General features: G+C 42.5%; 1 protein-coding gene across 3 annotated transcripts in view; it reads left to right on the top strand.

Annotated features, from left to right (window-relative positions):
• Positions 1-18,480, top strand: part of neurl1aa (neuralized E3 ubiquitin protein ligase 1Aa) — a 68,289-nt gene that overhangs the window by 45,702 nt on the left and 4,107 nt on the right. For all 3 annotated transcript variants that reach the window (XM_028971508.1, XM_028971510.1, XM_028971511.1), the window contains exons 3-4: positions 1,100-1,421; positions 13,989-14,720. In XM_028971508.1, coding sequence (XP_028827341.1) covers positions 1,100-1,421; positions 13,989-14,720 — 1,054 coding nt within the window. The remainder of the gene's footprint in view (positions 1-1,099; positions 1,422-13,988; positions 14,721-18,480) is intronic.

Genomic DNA, 18,480 nt, shown 5'->3' with positions numbered 1-18,480 from the left:
AGATCAGCAGAACAAGACCAGTCCTGTAGAAAACCAAATTTACACTTCGGTATAATCAGAAAATACTGTAGATCTGACTTTCAGAAAAATGTTGTTCCCACCTGCACTCAACTAAAAACTGGCTCTTATCATGTCAGATATTTTGACATTTGTGAGAACACAAACTACAGGAGGTTCTCAATAGAGCAGCTTGAACATCAGACACTGTAGTTCCTTCTGAGCAACCTGACTGAAACATTTGGTCCCCTATTATGAATATTTCTGGGCTCTTATATCGGTCTTATTGGTCCCCTGATATTGTATCTGAAGTCTCTTTCCAAAATTCAGCCTTGGTTCAGAATTACAGACACTTTCAGTCAGTCCCACAATGAGATTTCCCAGGTCACGCTGTTTCGGTGTCTGTAGCTTTAAATGCTAATGAGGCGGGACGAGGAGGAGAGCAGCCTATAAAAGTCATTTCCAGGAAGTCGTGTCAGCCTTTTTTCAGAAATAATTAAATTAAACCTCTGATTCTTCAGTGTCTCAGGTGATGGAACTAAAAAAATAATTTTTACGTCCAATCACTGCTTCACGTGTTTTCAAGCCATGACGATTGCTGGAGATAATGTTTTAGGGGAGGGGTGGGAAAAAGGTGGCCGGAAAAAGCATGAGAAACGGGATGTAACCTTTCCCCTTATGATGACATAAGGCGACAAATTCCAGATCCGACCGTCTGAGCTGCTGCTCTCTGAACAGATTCAATATTAATTTGAAATCAAATTAAACATATATTGTTAGAGAATACGTAATGTAAGTATTAAGTTTCACATTCGGATCACATTATGGCATGTGGCATGAACACGCATTGTCGACAACTGGATTTCCAAAACAGAAATGTCTTGAAAAACAAAGTGTTTCATAATATTTTTTATAATGCATTTTTATTTTGATAAAACATAAAAAGGAGGCACAGCTGAACTGGCTGTGGTTATGAGTATCCTGGAAATATCTAGGAAAATGGCATGGAAATGGATCCCTGGCACTTAAAATTGCTCATATTGTGTATATATATTAAAAATATATATATTTTTTTTGTATTTTATTTTTCTGCTCTTCACAGATAACAAAGAAGCAGTGCTGCTGGAGTGGGGCACTTCGACTGGGCTTCACCTTCAAAGACCCATCTCGCATTAACCCGGACAGCCTACCAAAGTATGCCTGCCCAGACCTGGTCTCTCAAAATGGCTTTTGGGCCAAAGCACTCCCAGAGGAGTTTGCCAATGAAGGCAGCGTCATTGCCTTCTGGGTGGACAAGAAGGGCCGTGTCTTCTACCGCATCAACGACTCCAGTCCTATGTTGTTCTTCAGTGGCGTGCGCACAGTTGAGCCACTGTGGGCCCTCATTGATGTTTATGGATTGACCCGTGGAGTTCAACTGCTGGGTGAGTGGGCTAACATGGGTGCAAAATGGCTTCATGTTGTCAAAAAAAAATAATTCTGTAATTGATAGTAAAATTTTGTATCGATATCAATATCAATTAGCATTGGTATTGATACTTAAATTCCAATTTTGCATCTGCCGGTTCGAGTAAATCGCTGGTAGACTTCAACAATTTTCAACATGCATTGCAGTAGGCAGCCTCTATTAACATTAGAGACTAATTTTAAACATGGCAGCGGGTGAAAGCAGCTCCAGCGTTAGTTCTGTAACACCAGGCTTGCTAGAAAATGTAAAAAGTATGAGTATTTCGGATAGCAACTAGATGAACAGGGAAAGGCAAAGCAAGCAGCAGGTCCTTATTCTTATTAAATACTTTGTTCTTTACATAGTTGAATGTGCTGACAACAAAATCACACAAAAATGATCGATGGAAATTAATTTATCAACCCATAGAGGTCTGGATTTGGAGTCACACTCAAAATTAAAGTGGTCAGGTTGAGGTTCAACAACGTTCTGACCCTAAAGAATGAGGTCAGAGGACTACCTGAATATACTGATTGACCAGGTTATTCCATCAGTGGATTTCTTTTTCCCCGTTGGCACAGGTATATTCCAAGAAGACAAAGGCAGTATTCATTTGCCGCAAATAGCGAAATTTGTTTGGAGACCATGAGACATCATTTTCAGGCATTGGCCACTACGGAGTCCAAACCTTAACTCCCTATATGGATGTGAGAAATTTGTACATTATCGCTAAAAGATCTTGGCAAAAAAATAAGTACAACTAATGAAATGCAAATAAATGTTGTGACATTGGAGACGTTTACCATATCAGTTTACCAAGCCACAGTGTGTGATCTTTTTGATTTTGGGCATATAGTTTATCTAGCTTGATTCATTCAATACTGCCACCATGACTTCTATATATAAAAAATATATATAGAGAGAGGATATGAGGACATTATAAAACTGCTGATGTTCATTTATTCCACTTATCACATCTTACGATCATTCATAAAAAAAGAGTGAGGCAGCATCTCACCCCTGACCTGGATGGAGCAATCCACCATGGTTTTTGAGGTGCTGATCCTTGTTCCAAGCCACTTCACACCTGCCTGAAAATTGTTTGAATGCACATCACAGACATCATCTGCAAATAACAGGGATGTCACCTCCAGATCCCTAGACCAGACTCTCTTCCATGCTCAACTGTAGAGGGGTGGTGTCAAGACACGCCTTTGGCAAAGTCCGATGCCTACATTGGACAAACTCAATACCAAAGATACAAACTCGTACTGTATTCTTAGAGGGACTAGACTGCATGCAGAAGTGCCCCAGACATGCTGTATTCATGCAGAGGCTCCCAAGACACATGCTGAGGGTCACAGACGAATGCCTACCCAAGGTCCAGATAGCCCATGTGCACTAGACTGTCATTTTCCCATTCATCCGTACACAACTCTGCCAAGGAGAACATTTGGTCCAGTGTTCCACAGCCAGAACGAAAACGGCATTTTTCCTCTTGAATCACAGCGGTTTGCCAGAATACATTTGAGGCCATCTGAGAGCCATTCCCCATGGACACTCAAAACTCCTCCCCTGGCTTTTGCTTCAACAACTTAGCTTTTTTGGCCTGTTTCTACCTTACAGTTGAATCTGGAGAACCATTAGCAAGCCTTACCCTGAAGTCCTACTGCTAACTGCTTTCCTCACATGCTGAGGTCCACATGGGGTCCTTGGGTTGCCACCATAACAACTGCTTTCTGAGATGAAAAAGACGTGACCGCTGTCTTGTAATATATCTGCAGTTTGTTGGCTTTTCCTTGCTTATTAGAAACCATTTTTAATAACAAGCATGGAAACAGCTTTTTTAAATCTAGAATTTGCAAAAAATAATTTCAACATATAATGCTATACAGGTCACACAGGCCAAATGTGTGTGAGTGTAAGGCTTCTATGTGCCGGCGTAGGTTTCAATGGTTCCCAGGAATTACTGCCGCTGTCAGTCACCCCCTGGCTGCATAAATATAGAACAGGGTCACATGGTACATAGATAGCGCCATCTATTCCAATTGTCCTCTGCACCAATTGACAGTCGCCTCCCTCTCTCCACTGCTATCTGCAGCTGGGCTGATTTGTGTTGTGTGTGTGTGTGTATGTGTGTGGTGGTGGTGGGTTAAGAACGACTAGAGCACCATTATCTGAAGCTGCCTACTCTTGCGCTCCGAGGCGATGACACACACCACTATAGCTTTGTTCCTCGACAGCCTCATCTGGAATGGCTAAAAAGAGTGCCTCGTCTGCCAGGATCAAACCCGTAGCCGTGAACAGGAATGCTGTACCAGCCCACGTCAGCACACCAGTGGAAAGCCTAGATCTGCTATGCTCCCTCTGAGCTCCATGAACTGAGTGGAAAGGGTTCTGAAAGACAAACCCTACTCTCCTTTTCGGTTAAGTTTGTCTATGCACATCATAGAGAACTGGGCGGGTCCTGACCCATATTTGACATCGTGAACGGCATTCGGCTGTCACAGTGAGTACATACAGAGGGGTCAACGTTTTATAGCTTTTCCTGTATACATGTAGATAATACAAACAATCCAAAGCACCTTAAGTGATCCTTGGTAAAGTGCATCTATGCATGGTAGGTACAACAGCACCACAAAAATGCCGAAAAAAAAAAAAGTTTAATTTGAATCAGTTAAGTTAAAGGATCTTCACAGTTCAGTGTTCTTGTCTGTGAACGGATGTAGGTGTCGGTCATCTGCCGCTGAATATACCATTTGATGCATAAGGACATTGACACAAGTTCTGTTATTTTACCTGCTTACCGAAACACAGTTTCACTAGTTTGTATTTAGTGTTTTTACAATGCGCTATATATAAGCTGCACACAATTTTGTTAATCTAACTTTGTCAAACACTCAGTCAAATATCGGTTTACCTAAACGGCTTATTGCAGAATTTCTTTATTTTCATTCCACAATGACATTATGTCTATAGAGAAAAGATTTTATTGTTTCCTGAGAAGCAGCATGATATTGTTTGTAGACTTTTGCTTGAAGGAGATCATTCATTTGTTTACAGAGTTGAACCTCCCAATTTCATCTCTCCCTTCTCTTATTTTTCTGAAAACTCCACTTGCACTTTTTATAATGAATTTTTGTGTTTTGCACTCCCCTTCCTGAACAGATTGCTGATGAGACCATGAGACCTAAAACATTTGCACAGCCCTGTATTCACATTACAGTTATATAATGCATATAGGCCACTTGTCATGCCCGGGTCGTGGGCAGAGCAAGAGAGCAACTGTTGTGAGTATCCGCCTTTTTATCTATGACCATAAGACAGTCGAAGCTGCCACACACCACGTATACGATCATGTGAGCATATAAGGACGGGTGATGAGTGGAGTTGAGAAGGGAAAAGGGATCAGGCTTACATTCTGGTAGTTGAGAAGAGGAAAGTATTGGGAGCTGAGTCGTGGTTGTTGAGAACATCAACCAGGACATTCATCCAGACTACGTGCAGAAGCAGTCTGTCCGTGGACAAAGCGGCAGTCCAGACGGGGCGACTGGATGAACGGCTTTTGATAATCAATTTACGATGGTCAATAAAGTTGTGAGCCACAGGGAGTCTGGTAATGAAGTCGCGGGTGATGTGCGTCCAGGGACGGGCGAGGAACTGGGAGTGGATTGTAAAGCCCGGTGGAAGGATGGTTGGTGGGTTTGGCCCAAACATAGGCCTTTACATCGTGCACAATGGATTGCCACCAAAAAGCCCGGTGGATGAAGCTTTGAGTATGTTGGCATTTTGGGTGGCCAGAAAGTAGGGACCCATGACCACACTGCAGGACAGCCGGTCAACAGGCTGCTGGTACTGTCGTGTGACCGGGATTGGTGGCCTTTGCTGCTCAGACCTTGTTCTCCAGTAAATGAACTTTTAGGAGGTATGATGTGTGCAGGATTGGGTTGACTGTGTGTTGACTGCGTTGTTGCCACGGATGAAGTGACTGTAGAAATTCGAAAGTGTCGTGGGCTCACGACAGATGGTCAATGACAGCCAAGAGACCGTGTCACACACTGCGACGAATTCGGCTGGGTGCCATGTTGGGGACAACAGTGACCGAGCACCTGGTGCCTGATTAAATGCCGATTGTCACCCAGTTCCACATTCATGGCAGGTACATGACCGGAGTCATGTGACACCACTTCCTTTTTAAAGGGACCTAAATTAATTGGACAATTGATATAACTGTATTTGTTACCTGGGAGTCTGGGGGGGGGGGGGGTCACAGACATCTGACACCGACCTTCACATCCTGTGCGGATCGGTGCTGCTATCTGTCAGAGTGAATAATCTGACTTTTTATTTCCCTTGCTGGCGGTTCCGCTATGCTGTGCACACCATTAATGTAATTTAAGGGTCAGTGTGTGTGTACGTGTTAGGACACGTCAGGTTTGTTGTCCAGGCGATGGTTGCCAGGCATGTGGTCAATAAATACAAGCTCTTTACACACACAATTTGACCTCCGTGAACCTTAAGTTGAGGCATCTACATTGTCTTAAAAGACAGACAATTTACCTAATAGAGTCCTGTCTCACTAAATTACATTTACATTTAAAACATGTGACAATAACTAGGTAATTTTCGGTAAACCATTTACTCAGTAAAGCACTATTACAAATTATATTAAATATAGAGAAATTTAGAATTTTTTATAATGGCTTCAAACATAAAGTTTGGCCAAAAAACAAAGTAATTATTAGAGAAAAACCTTGTGAATAAGAAGTGCAGCTTTCAAAAACAGCATTTATCTGTTGTATAGCTCAAAATCACATATAGTATGTGTCAATGGGCCCTTTTCCTTTTACAATAAGAGCACATGGGGCATGTTCAAGTTAGGTAACCGCTAGGATGAAAGCAGGGATCCACATGACTTTGTTTCAGGTTTGAGTTTGGTGTTGGACTTGGATGGATGGATAAATAAATAGATGGGAAAAAGTGCTAAAAAGATGTTCAGCAGTAAAAAAAACAAAAAAAAAAAAACGTGATGTATACTGCATTACTGGGCTGTTCTGATGAAGAATACATGCATTCACAAACTTTAGCTTTGACATCTTGTAGAATCATGATTAATTGTAATTCCAATCAAGCCACATTTCTCAATTTAGAAGAGGGCTGCATTTCTCTGCTTTTAGTTTTGTTTTGTTGTAATATGTAGCGTTTTATTATAACATTTATTATATGATATGTCCAATACTTTGAAACAGCAAGGGGTTGTGTGTAAATGTAAATAAATTTTGGTCTTCTGTGAGAAATTTAGAGAAGGAAGCCAGTACCACAACACGTGCTTAGTGATCTGTTCAGAGATCAGGTAGACACACAGCGGAAACCTGTCTGATCGAGAGAAAGAAGAAGAAAACATGTCGGCCTTTATTACCTGCCTGACACACACGCGCCAGTCAGTGTGAAGGTGTCTACCCTGACATGCCGTGATGAATTTATGTACGGCAGCAGTACGAGTTTACAGTAAACATACTTCTGCTATCACATTCACACAGAGTGGCTCTTCACAGCACAAACAGGAAGTGCTGATGATAACAGTGAAGGACTGTGTGTGTGTATGAGTGTGTGTACAGTACAGGCCAAAGGTTTGGACACACCTTTTCATTCAATGTGTTTTCTTTATTTTCATGAACATTTACGTTGGTAGATTCTCACTGAAGGCATCAAAACTACGAATGAACACATGTGGAGTTATGTACTTAACAAAAAAAGGTGAAATAACTGAAAACATGTTTTATATTCTACTTTCTTTGCTCTGATTACTGCTTTGCACACTCTTGGCATTCTCTTGATGAGCTTCAAGAGGTCGTCACCTGAAATGCTTTTCCAACAGTCTTGAAGGAGTTCCCAGAGGTGTTTAGCACTTGTTGGCCCCTTTGCCTTCACTCTGCGGTCCAGCTCACCCCAACCCATCTGGATTGGGTTCAGGTCCGGTGACTGTGGAGGCCAGGTCTCCACTTTTTGTTAAGTACATAACTCCACATGTGTTCATTCATAGTTTTGATGCCTTCAGTGAGAATCTACCAATGGTCATGAAAATACTGTGTACTGTATGTGTGTGTGTGTGGACAGAATGGACAGAAATGGCTTCCTGTTTGCTTCCTCCAACTGTTCCAGAGTAAAAGCTGTCTGCTCATTAATTTCATTTTTTTCAGTTAATAAACATAAATAATAAAACAGGACTTCCCTTCTTCTGTGTATTTTGACCGTGATTTAACCGAAGCATGTATGGCGGTGATGTGAACACATGCAAGGCTGTTTCTGCTTTTTGCCTTCAGAACTAGATGTGGATAATGAATAATAAGATGATGCTTGCTAAGCGCACTGCTTGGATATATTTCAAATATAAAAAGAAAAATGGATATCATGTATTTTAGATGTGTTCTAAAAGTATTGAGAATACTTAACTTCATGTACTATGACTGAATACATACTGAATACATTTCCAGTTTCAACTATGCAGCCATCACTACTTTTTAAAAGGATTTTGGGGATTCGGAGTGAGATTTAGATTCTTCACTGTGAGGCAGCTGGAGATGCTTGTATCCTTTAGGGATAAAAGGGCGGGGTTAAGACAGCAGTTGTTTTGCGTTTCGGTACAAACTAATTCATGGTCCCAATGTTAGAACCTCCATCGATAATAAATCCATTGAGAGGACATTTTTCCCTGTCTACACTGGAAAATAGTCAAACAGGTTCTATACATCTATGCTGTTGGGTGGGTGTCTGATTGCTCTGGGTTTGAACATGTCTGTCTGTGTGCCTTACATTACCCTTTATTAGCTCAGCTCTTTTTCTGCAAGTTTCCATAGGCTAGCGTTGCGAATGTCCTAACATGGACACCGTCGCAGGGAACGTGTGCTTCACCCTTCCATTTCAGAGGCCAAGGCAAACACTGTGGTTTATAGAAGGCAGATAAACATTTACATGTTTATGAGGTTCTTTAAATAGGCTATTCCAACGCCCAAGTATCACACAGGGATGACGCACGCATGTTTTTCATTAGAAATCTACATTTCAAATGAAACCTGGGATCAATGCATAAGAATTTAATCTTCGAAGAAGACTTGTGACACACCTATAGGCTAAACAGGTTTGCGCAAAAGAATTTCCTCCTTGAAGCGTAATTAAATGACAAAATCAGCTTCTCTCCAACATTGTCACGCTTGTGGTGAATTAAATGCCTTTCGAGGCTCAATAAATAATGACTTTAATGACTGTCCTTTAGTGTGAGCAGGACTGCAGACGAAATTAGAATAAAAAAAATGAGATGGCATGAATTATAAAGGTGAAGGGAAATGTGCTTTGTGGAGAGCCATGTGCTCAGAGGTTCAGCAGATGACCCGTGGTCAATGGGTTTTTAGTGCCTTAGCAGGCATTTGTCGGGCTTTTGTTGAACCCATGTGTCGCCACAGTGAGCCCGCTGCTCTTTACAGAAAGGGTTCAAAAGCAGCGTGTGGCACAGTGCCAGACATGCCCCGTCAGTCCCCTGCTGTCCTATAGTCCTCTCCACGTCTCTTTATTCCTTTAACTCTGTCCTTCTGTCTGTCTTAAGTAGCTTCAGATAGTCTATTGCACACACAAAACTGCAGGCTGGACAGATGGATTGGGTGGGTGGGTCTTTTCTACCTCTACATGACACGGTCTCCGCTCATCAACACGCTGACATACACAGAGACAAGTTCAGTTGCGGCGTGATTTGGCCTGTACAGCGAAACTCCGAAAAGGCACAATTGCATTCTTCCTCTTTTGGGTTTGGTTCACGGCTCAATTTAAACGATCTCAGTTTTGTTCAGCAGAAAGAGCCGCACGGGTTGTGTGCGTCCATCTCTTTATGCATGCGTGTATACACGTGTGCAGCTGCCCCATTTATCGATGTGCTTTAGCCAATAAAAAAAGAAAGAAAAAGGGGTGGGGGGGGCAGGCGTTTCTGAGATTTGAAAGCACTCACATTTGTTTGTCCCCCTATTCAGTGAGATTAAAATCAGACCACAGCCAATGAATGGACATCATGTCCGGACCTACTGTGTGGAGGACCAATCGCAGAGAGGGACTGGAGGGAGGCGGCTGAGCAGGTGCATGGTAATTAGGAGGCAGCAGCTGGTGTGTGTTGCACACGTAACCTTGGCATGGACATCCAGTCGCCTTTTGCCTTTCTCCATCTCTGTATTTTGCATATCTGAAAATAGAACAAGCACCTTCAGGAACAAAGATGCACTTTGCCTTTCAGTCTTTTCTTTGTAGTCTTTTATTTTTTATAGCACTTTTTCGCATGTATACCAGACAACGCTAAATATCTAAAGGGGGGGGGGGGAGTGTTCTTTACTACAAATAATGTTAATGTTGTATGTGTAAAAGGTGCAATCTGAACATACTTATTGTGTGTATCTGAAATGACAATTAACTGTTTAAATGCTGCAGCTTCCAGGTCACAGTTCTTTGGATTTTGTTTGGCCCTCGCCTTCCTACTTTAGACAAGGTGGTGAACATTACGGCTGAGAAATGTTTAGTGTTCCACGGTGAACTTTATGAAATTATGAGACATCATGATTGCTGTTTTTGAGTGAATAAATACACTCAGACTCATGATTATAACTGGGAGATTATAGAAAGTGGTTGTTTTTGTCATTTTGAAACACAGTAAGCACAGCATATGGTACACACAATGAAATGTGTCCTCAGCACCCTTGGTGAGCAGTGGGCAGCCATGAAAGGTGCTCGGGGAGCATTGTGTGGGGACGGTGCTTTGCTCAAAGCACCTTGGCAGTTCTGGATTTGAACCCGCCAACCTCCGATTGTGAATAGCCCACCACTGCCACACTAACACTATAGACTGTTCATCGGAGAACTGCACTGCGATAATATGTATGATAACCTCCATCTGTATATCAAAAAAGTCATAATTTTCCATGAATTTTAATCAGATGTGCTTTATCACTTGATGATGTCGATAACACCAGATTTGTACTTTGGCTTTAAATCTAAACTTAGTAATAAGCAATCAAACGCACTCACTCACAATCCATAACTGCTGAATCGAGATCAGGGTTGTATCCCGAGACATTGGACCCAGGGTGGGTCTCAAGCCCACTACAGCAATCAAATTGGAAGCCTTTTAAATGACATTAAACCATAGGGACACATAACTATATTCATTTGCATGTACCATTCAAATTAGGGTGGAAGGGGACAGGGCAGAAATGGATGCTGTTCCGACCTCTGTGTATAATGTGTGTGAGTGTTTGACAGAGGCCAACTGAGCCAGCGGTCGATTCTTCTCTTTATTTTCATCATCCCCGTACCATATTCAATCAATACTGCTGTCAGTTTAAGTGCAGGGGTTTTGGCTGCTGCTTCACAATGTGACGTGTCTCCCTGCACAGCGCAAAATCAATAGCCTGAAACACAGAAATCATGTTCAAATGTAATCGCACAACTGTATAAATCTCTCATACTATGATTATGTCCCGGTGCCAGGCTGTTGTTCAGTCTCTGGATAACAGTGTCTGCTAAATGGAGATGTTTGGTATAGATGTGAATAATAAATTATATTGGTTGTAATGTGACAAATATAACAAAAAAAAGTCACAGTCATCCATTTTCAGTTGTCTGTTCCTCTCTGACCGCAGAGATTGATAATATGGAAGCACGGTCAATGTGATGAAGACATGACTCTTCTGAAAAGTTATGAGACCACCTTGCATTTTCTCCTGTGTCTCTAATGGCTTCATTTTAGTGCCCGAGGGCTCTTTTTGATTAATTACATAGTTTTTTTCCCCCAGAGACTTGGCTCTCTAGGCACAGTTTACCCTGTATTTATCTCCTAAAGATCAGTTACAGCAATTGGGTTTGGCTCCATGTTTCGCACTGGAAATACAACAGATTTGCAGCTTATGCTAATTGGGCCTTGATTTGACGCTGGATAAAAAAAATAAGATAATCCGATTGCTAGGTCAAGTTGAGCATGTAATTAAACAGACAGTGACTGAAAAGCAGCAATCTATCTACTTTCTATCCCATTCTGAGGTTTGGTATTTCGGCCTCTAATTTGGACTAACATGGACTTGGTTTCTTGAAAAGGTGGATGGGTTAATTGCTCTAAAGGTTTTATTTATTTTTGATGTGATGACGTCAAAACCTTACCATGAAAATGAGACAAAAAAGTCAGGTTATTTCAGCAAAACATCTTCTCACATTGCAGGGTTATATCCAGGACATGCACTGTTGTCAAAGCCTTTATTTTCTCATTATGAGTGCTGCTTTCTGCTATGATATCCAGGACATGCCCTGGTATTCCACTTGGACTACCATCAACGTTTTAAGTTTCTCACAGCAAGCAAGACATTGGAATTGTGGAATTATTATGTGATGGCATGTCAGGAAAAGAACATGTCCATTTTGGGAGCCACTGCGATGAGCCAGGGCTGTTAGTAGCCTGTTTCAGGAACAGTAATTGAAGGTGAGAGGCTTATCTCAGACCAGAGCTCAGGCTAACAGCCTTTCTGGGCCACCACTGATATAGCACTGAGAGGACATGGCAAGTCCCCTCTCTCTCTCTCTCTCTCTCTCTCTCTCTCTCTTTCTTGCACTGTTCCTGTAAACCCCATTCTTAAGCTGTAGAGCTAATTTTATCTCAATGATGAGCAGTGCCTTCCACATTTAGGCATGGTGTCCTGAAGTCTTTGAATGCATGCAGTAAAGATGGCCATTGTCCAAAGGGGTCATACGCTGGAATCATCTAAAGATGAGCATACTTACTAGTCTATTCAGGGCAGTCTGCAAGGCGGCAGCTATAAATGGCATCGGACAACAGGTCAGTATATTGCCACTCTCGTAAATGAAATATATATTATTATCCACACGTCATGCCGCCCTCATTCTGCTAGAACAATCAATTGCACACTATGTTTGCTCTCTCCATTCACTACAATCACATATCACTCTCTGTGGGAAAATCCAGTGTGCAATCACCCTAATAAAAGTAAAAGCAAATAAATTAGAACTATTATTATTATTATTATTAAAAAGCACTTACCAGCCTACTGTAGCTATTATCTACCTGGCTATTAATAAGCACGTTTTGTTGCTTTGAACAAAATACTTTAATGAACGTTTTATGAAATGAATTATTTATGCGATCTCTACTGTTTTTCTGGAAATCATATATTACCAAATCAAGATCAGCTGAACTCCCACATATAATTTATAGAAATTCCTGGGATATTTGAACAACGAAATGGTATAGTTCATGATCACTGGTGAACCGAGTGATCATGTTTGCACAGTAAATAATATATAATCATTTGGTTAATTACAGTATTAATGACAGATGCTGAGTTTTTTGGAAACTAACCAAACAATGTCATTTGCTCAGATAAATAGCTAATTACACTTTGAGAAATCAGTCTGGAAACAGCAAATGTGAAAATTTGCACATTTTGTTTGGGAAGGATTATTACATCAACAATGTCTTTAATATAGATATATCATTTCTGGGTTACTACCCGATGTCAAATTTGCTCCTTCTACCTCTGCTTTTAAATCTAGACTTAAAACGTGTTTTTTTTTTTTGTCTTCCCAGGCTTGTAGTTATTGTATTTGTTGTGTACGTTGTGCCACGCTTTCATTACATCCCGACTTGACTTCTGTAATTCATTGCTCTAGCTTTTTCTGTAATTCATCTCTAGCTTTTAAAGTGAAGTGATTTTCATTGTAATACACAGGAGCACAGTCCTCTGCATTTAACCCTTAGTAAGCAGTGGGCAGCCATGACAGGCGCCCGGAGAGCAATGTGTGGCACCTCAGTGGCACCTTGGCGGATCAGGATTCGAACCGGCAACCTTCTGATTAGGGGGCAACTTTTTTTAAACGCTAGGCCACCACTGCTCGCCTACAATTTGTACAAAATGCAACTGCACGTTTTCTCACTGGTACAAGTACAACATAGCCATGATCTTAGCCTTACTACACTGTCTGTTTTAGAGTCCGTTATAAAATCACTGTGTTTATATCCGTTTAAAAACTCACTTTTAAACCCTGGCTTTGCTGTGTTTTATGTGGTTTCTTAGGAAGTCCTTTCTTAACTCTTGTTTAATTCAAATTGCTGCATGTTTCTCTTATTTTATTTTATTTAGTTTTCTTTTTATTCTTTATTTTTAAGGAACTTTTTGTCCTGTTCTTGGTAATTAAACTTATTTTTTTATTTTAATGTACAGCTCCTTTTTTGTGTTAAAGTGCTTTATAAATAAATATGGTATGGTATGGTATGGTACATTTGTATGTCCTTTCATTTACATTTACAGCGTTTACCAGACGCCCTTATCCAGAGGGACTTAGGTAGTAAGTGGGATTTGAACCTGGGTCTTCTGGTTCATAGGCGAGTGTGCTACCCACTAGGCTACTACCACCCTTTCATGTTTTGCAGAGCACTTTGGTGCAGTGGAACTGCTGTTAAAGTTCTTTAGAAATAAACTTGAGTTATGTGTCTCTGTGCCCACAGACAGTGAGATTGTTCCTCCTGACTGCCTGCGGCCACGTTCCTTCACCACGGTGCGTGGATCATCACTTCGACGTGAAGCAGAGGAGTCCCGTCTGTCCGTCAGCCTGTGTGACCTCAACCTGCAGCAAGAGGAGGCGGGTGGGGGTCGCCTCCGACTAGCACCTCCCGCCACGACGTCTTGCCCCATTCCTCAGAACTCCCTCAACTCCCAGCAATCCCATCTGCTGCCCCCAGCCCTGGAGAGTGACTTGCGCTTCCACCAGCTGCGCGGGACGCACGTACGGACCATCGATGAGCAGACGGTGGCGCTCCGCTCCGATCACGCTAGCGGCGGCACAGCAGGCAGGGACCGCGAGGAACGCACCTTGGTATTTACTGAGCGACCGTTACGCTCAGGTGAGACCATTTTCCTCAAGGTGACCAAGTCTAGCCCAGCACGCTCTGGGTCGCTGTCATATGGGGTGACATCCTGTGACCCGGCCGGCCTCCGTCCAAGCGACCTGCCGTACAACCCTGAGGCCTTGGTGGACAGAAAGGAATTCTGGGCCGTGTGTCGCGTTCCCCAACAACTACAGAGTGGTGACATCCTGGGCTTCATGGTCACGTCCGAGGGTGAAGTGATCCTCAGCCACAACGGGACCGGTGCTGGGATGCAGGTCTGTGTGGACAACTCTAGGCCGCTCTGGATGTTCTTCGGCCTCCATGGCGCCATCACACAGCTGAGAATATTGGGTGAGAGAGGGTTTTCAAAATTGTTATGAAAGATTCATTTCACATATGTATTGCAATTGTAGTTATTGCTTCCTTGAATTAATCTTGAATTAAAATACGCATTTTTGGAATGTTAGATGCTAGCTAATCACACTAGCTAATCCGTACAAGTTTTCATGTTAGAGACGCCTGATCTGAGTAAGGCTTTTGTATTGTATTGTACTGTATTACAACTAAATTTCAAACTATTACTTTGTCCGACTTGTGCAACCGTAGTTGTTAGTCAGGTTTGAGCTTCAAAGAGAGTGTCTAAGCTGCTTTAGCAGCCTTAGCCATCTCAGCTGATTAGTCTACAATAGTCTGTAATTGCAGGAACTGATAATCCAAGGTCTTTCAACATTCAGGATAATAGTTTGCAGAGGAGGAACGGTAACTATTAAGTCATTTGTCAAGGCGGTTAAGGTATCACAGACAGTTGCTATACTGAGCAAGAGGAAGGTATTAATCCTCCCCTCGAGGCTGAGGAACAGACCTGGGAAAAATCGAATCGTGTGATGCATTTTTTTTTTAATCAGTGACCCCTATTGAAACACCACATGCAGAATCAATGCTTCCCGTTAGTCTTGAATCCCTGGACTACTGCATCCACATGGAATGAATCTAGCTTTGACTGACCTTCTCACGGTTCTGAAAATAAAAAGTTCTGTTGCCTCTACGGAACATTTTGCTTCCTGGCTCAAAGCATTTGCAACACAGTGTGTTGTAACACACTTTGAAGATATCTGCAACAGCCAGTGTGTGGGCATGAGATTGATGTGGCTGGTCGATGCAGCACAAAATGTGTTGTCTGCAGGGCAAGATTGCTATCTGCTACCATCTTCGGAGACAAACTGCAGGAAAATTTCCCAGATGCATTTTAAGTGGAGCCAATAGAGTCAAGTAATGAAAGGAATGGAAGCAAGAGAGAGTGGAGGATAAATAGCAAGATGGAGAATGTGTGGGAGGACTGTGACCCTTGGTGCTGCTGTGTATAAGCGCCAGCATATTTCCCACTCATGCCACGGTACTTTCGCAGTCTCATTAGTCGGCCTGTAAAATGAGGCGTGTGGGTGTTTCCACTTCACATTCAGTGGAAAAACAACGTCTTCCTCATCTTCTCATTTTCCTTGATGTTTCTTTAATTGCTAAATAATTAAAATAATGAAACATGCCTTAAAAGAGACATTGCACATAGAGAAATGTGTTTGCACATGATATATTTAATTTTTGCATGTACACGTGAAAACACAGAAGAAGAAGAAAAAAAACACATGTTCATCTGTGCATTGCATACGGAAAGATGTCTCCAGGGAGAATGTCAGCTCCCTAATTAATTGGCGATGTCACTGTTCTCAAGGACATTTTTACCACTGAATCCGATACACTGCAGCTCGACATAAAAGGCGCCACTATCGCCTGTTCTCTCTATTCATTTATTCATGTACATTTTTATTTTTACTACTTTACTGCTACTTTCTCTCAGTGTCTCAGTAAAATATATAATATAATAATAATAATAATAATAATAATAATAATAGTAGGCAATCCTTGAGAAAAAAAATTGTTAATGTTAGATGATCCATTTTATCCCGTTTCTTATATCTTAACATTTTAATGGAGGGACAGGAATTATCATCAATAACTTTTGAAAACATGGAACAATAAATACTACCTAGATTAATTACTGAAACATTTTTTTATTCATTACAAAATGTCATTTCTTTCCCATTTTCATATTTTAAACCATTTTTAATCTCTGCTTGGCTGGGCCCTGGAAGCTGGAAAAATAAGTTTTGAATTAAGAAAGATCAGATGATGTGGACACCCAGGGATGATTTACATTGTGACTATTGTGCATAATGGTCACCTTGGTGGGACCTCACTGTTGAATTAGAGCCTTTATGATGGGCCACAGTTCACAAGCTTGGAAAGTGGACTGTGTATGCAGTGCTGATCACAGTGGAAACGCACCCAACTTCTCATCACCGGATTTCACAGGACCGACGTGTCCTGAGTGACAAGGCCAGTAAGAGCTCAGACCCACAGGAAATGTCCCTGCAGGGCTTACGTGGAGCTGTACTGGGATTTTCCAGAGCAATAGGTCCAGAGAGAGTGGACAAGGCTTGTGGGCGGAGCAAAACTTGAGAGAGATTTGCTAGCTTTTCTGTCCTCTACTTTCTTTCTTTTATTGCTTAGTCATATTGCATTCCCTCTGCGCCATGAATCTATCCACCCCCTCATTGCACACAGATGCACAGTCTGTCCCACATACACTCGCGTTCAGAAGCACAGACAAACTCACTCCACTCCACTGCCAAACGAACGCTCCCAGTCTGTATCACACTCTCACTTCTTCAGTGAATCCAGCACACACTCCTCCATCATACATGCCAATGCAGACACCGGTACGGTGTTACGTCCATTACTGAGGACTCGCTCTTTTCCTGTGCTGACATTCCACCAAAAATGCGTACTGGAAGACCAGAAAAAAAACAAGGAAATGTTTTCTAATGTTCTCAGTCCCAGCTTTAGAAAAAAGGGCTAAATTGATTTCAAATAGGTCGTGCTTGTTTAGATAATTGCGTATTTGAGATGTACATGTTGTTTCTAACTTTAGCTATTTTTTTTGTATTTTTTTGTGTTATTCCTAAACTGTCAGCCACGGGTAGACTGGAAGGTAAAAAGCCAACATCTATTAAAATAAGAATTTCAGACATGGATACTGTCAAACCCACATACTCTCCAGATCTGTGAGTGTGTCACTGCAGCACAGCTGTCCACAATGTGTGTGTATGTGTGTGTGTGTGTGTGTAGGGGGTGGGGCAGGGGATTGGGTTGTTCCCTGATCCTGCAGTGGCGTGAGGTGCGGGGATCCGAGATTGGTATGATGGAATGCTGCAAGGCCGGAATGGCATGCCCATCTTTTAAGGGGATCAGTTGTTCTAAACCAAACCAAAGGCATGTCATTAATACGAGACCATACTGTACCGAGCACACAAACACACACACACACACACACACACATGGTTTTATGAAACCTATCCAGAAACCTGCCCTTATTTACAAAGACACAAGCACACCCCAGCGGACAGCTCAGGCCAAACACAGAGGCATGGAAACCTTGCAGTTGGCCAGCGGTGTGGCGGTCGGCATAACAACTCCGAACCCCAGAGAGACACTCCTTATCTCCAATAAAACCCTCCACACCAGCCCGGCTTAGAGAAGGTCTACGGAGCAAGCGTGCTGTTGCTCGAGCGATGTACGGTCGTGTGCAGTTTCCACAGCACGGGTATCACTGCCTCTGGGGCGTCCGCTAACGCAGCGCTACGGTGGCGACGGCAACAATCCACAACCTCCCCGGCCCACTCGCCGCCTGCACACGACTCGGGGAGCAGAACTAGCCGGCAGCTGCAATCAATCCCCCCCGTGCCACGCGGCGGCGGGCTATTAGTGAGGAGGACGCTTTGGCTCCCTCCTGCTGCCGGATAGACGATGCCAGTGTTAATGATGGCCCGTAGCACACTGGAGAGGGGTGTCACGTCGAGAATCCAGCTATGCTTTAGATATCCGGGCCAATGGAGGCAGCTCTGGTCCAGAAAGCCGTCTGCATGGAATAAACACAGAAGCCCTCTGACTGATGGGCTGTTAAGAGGTCTTGTATAATTCACTTGTGCAGAGTATTCAAACAGGGCATTGCATAAAAGGGTGTGGTGTTGCATAACAGCACCCATGACACGAGATG

Source organism: Denticeps clupeoides, chromosome 3, assembly GCF_900700375.1.
Source record: "Denticeps clupeoides chromosome 3, fDenClu1.1, whole genome shotgun sequence".
Classification (NCBI taxonomy): Eukaryota; Metazoa; Chordata; class Actinopteri; order Clupeiformes; family Denticipitidae; genus Denticeps; species Denticeps clupeoides.
The sequence above is the reverse complement of the archived record's forward strand: the minus strand, read 5'-3'. Positions and strand labels throughout refer to the sequence as shown.